Source organism: Sinocyclocheilus rhinocerous, unplaced genomic scaffold (genome assembly GCF_001515625.1).
Source record: "Sinocyclocheilus rhinocerous isolate Xijiao unplaced genomic scaffold, SAMN03320098_v1.1 scaffold37490, whole genome shotgun sequence".
Lineage (NCBI taxonomy): Eukaryota > Metazoa > Chordata > Actinopteri > Cypriniformes > Cyprinidae > Sinocyclocheilus > Sinocyclocheilus rhinocerous.
Window position 1 is genome coordinate 1 of NW_015652808.1, and position 2633 is coordinate 2633.

Here is a 2633-nt window from a genome sequence, read left to right on the forward strand (position 1 = left end):
AGACCAGTAATTTTCATACATTTACATGCCAGAGGAAATTGTGTGTAATGGGAAGTTTTTATCAAATTTTATCAAAAGTTTTTTTTTTATCAAAACTTCCCCGTAGTTCCACCAAAACTTCCTCATATTTACAAGCTTTAGGGCTCCTGTAAAAGAACCTGTTTGTATGTTTACAACAATCATGTTAAACAAGTTTTGAAACACAGAGATCCATTACTGTCGTGAATACAGCCAAACCTGCACCAGCAGGGGCATAGCATCTGGGTGAGCAGGGTATGTATGTGGATATGGGCCCAGGCAGATATAGGAACCCGCATTCATAAAGCTATGACATCGTTCACTTCATTGCCTGTATGGCTCAAAGCTTGCTCAGTTGCCCAAGCAGCCTCATAATGTCCCTTAAAATTCAGTGATTAATATTCATTGACTCTGGTTTACGCTCATTGTTTTATTAAATATATTAGGTAAATTGCTCAATTGACCGTTTTTGGGGGGTTTACCATTGTGGTCAAATGTTGAGTGTGTGCTTGGATTGAGGGTCTGCTAACATTCTTGCTTTAATAATAATAATATTATTGTTATAGGAATGCCCTTAAATGGCAGTAAAATTTCAAACAAGCAAACAGTGTCTGTGCTGTAGAGAGTTAAAAAAATATGAGTGCACAAATAATGAAAGAACCAATTAAAGCCTCTGATAGTTTGGGTCTGATCTTAACATTTTTACAATCTCAAATCATCAACATAATAAGGAATAAGGAGCACATCAAGCAATGAAGCAGGTCAGATGATTGTAGAATGGCAACACTTAAGTAAGACTTCATTTTCAATAGGACGCATAACAGGATTTTGCTAATTTTAGTCAGTGCTTAGCACTAAATTGAAGAGTAATTATTCTTTATTTTGTACATGAATATACCTTGTGCATTTGTGTATTTATAACAGGTGTATACCAGTGAATATACCAGGTGTATTTGAAGCTTCTGAAACAGTTTTTATAGATGTGTCCTGTTATGCACGTCTGGTTTTGAGACGTGCATAAAATAAAAGATAAATCATTAAAATCAAATTTGAGACGTGCATAACATAAAAGATAAATCATTAAAATATAATACCATCTGTACTAGTTTGCATAAAACTTTAAAATGTTTTTAAAGAACAACGTTATTTCTCAACGCTTTTTGAAGTGAGCCTCATTAGGGTCAAAATATGGGATAGTCTCCTTAATAGAAGTATGTAATTCCTAAAAAAAACAATTACATGCAAATTTACACATTCACATCTAACCAGTTTTCTTAAAATAAAGAAGAATGAGATATGCTCATCATATATTCTAATTACCATTTATTCGCCATAGCAACAAAGACTTTTATTTTATGAGTGTCCATTTCAACATTAACAAACACATTGGTTCCAATTGCATCATTATGTACAGTACACATCATTCACATAATTGTCCACATTAAATAAGTTCTTATACTCAAATATTATCTTACATTCATACAGTATCAGGCATTTCCCAAAAGCATCTTTTGCTAATTATGGTCGCAAGTTTCAAAGAACTCTATTGGTAACGACAGAATTGCGGCCATAGTTGTTTTGGGAAACACACCCCTGAAAGTACCAGATGTTATCTTATATTTCTTCTTTTATATCTTTATATTTCTTGTCTTATCTTTTAGTAATGAAGCAATATCTAAAGGATTGTGAAAATGAGGTTTGTGTATGATAGGAGGTATCATGAAGGATGTCATAAAGATAAATTCTTCATTATTACTCCCCTTGCAGTCACAACGATGACCTGTAATATGCATAATTATTGATCAAGTGACTGAGTTTAACAAGTGAGTTTAAGTAGAAATCTACCATCATTACTGAGGTACTAGGATTCTCCCTGTCAAAAAAAAAAAAAGATTGTCAAGTTACATGCATGTACAGGGATGATATACACAGATTATTATCATTCTGAATTATTCTCATTTTCTCTGACCTGTTGATTTCTTCTTGTAGTAAATGAGTCCAGCAGCTGAGATGATGATTCCCAGCACCAGACCAAAGGCTCCAATAGCAATTTTATTCCTCTCAGACTCAGGGAGAGATGGATCTGTGGAGTATGTCATATCATATGTCAAAGTATGCTTACCACAAACACAGTTATAATATGACATCTGTTGAGTGTCTCATCTTACCCCAGTCATAAATCATGGGTTTACTGAAGCTGGCATGCTCAACCATACATGAGATCTGCTCTCCATATTTGGGGCTGTACTCCAGCTCAGAGTGAATCTGGTAGTACCAGTCCCCATCAGCCATCTCCATAGTGGAGGTCACTTCAGAGGTCATCAGTTTACCATCTCTCAGCCAGGACACTTTGATGTGTGGAGGATAAAATTCATGTGCGCTGAACATCAACACTCATATGCGCTGAACATCAACACAGCTGGATGTCTGCCACCAGCCCGCGACACTGAACTGAGCTTAACCTTTGGTTTCACTGAATCAAGAAGAGCAACATCCTAAATACACAGTTTCATGTTGTGTGTGTGTGGTTCAGGCATACCCTATGTTATGGGGACAAAATGTCCCCACAGAGATGGCAATATCTGAAATCATTCTCCTTGTGGGGACATCTGTTG

At 35.9% G+C, this 2633-nt stretch overlaps 1 protein-coding gene across 1 annotated transcript; it reads right to left on the reverse strand.

The window, feature by feature from the left end:
• Positions 1–1868: 1868 nt before the first annotated feature.
• LOC107715160 (class II histocompatibility antigen, B-L beta chain-like) lies at positions 1869–2406 on the reverse strand. Its single transcript, XM_016521221.1, has 3 exons — positions 2187–2406; positions 1988–2101; positions 1869–1891 (listed from the first exon to the last, which is right to left on the reverse strand). Exons 1-3 carry the CDS (start codon positions 2404–2406, stop codon positions 1869–1871), a joined length of 357 nt encoding a protein of 118 aa, XP_016376707.1.
• Between the last annotated feature and the right edge of the window lie 227 nt (positions 2407–2633).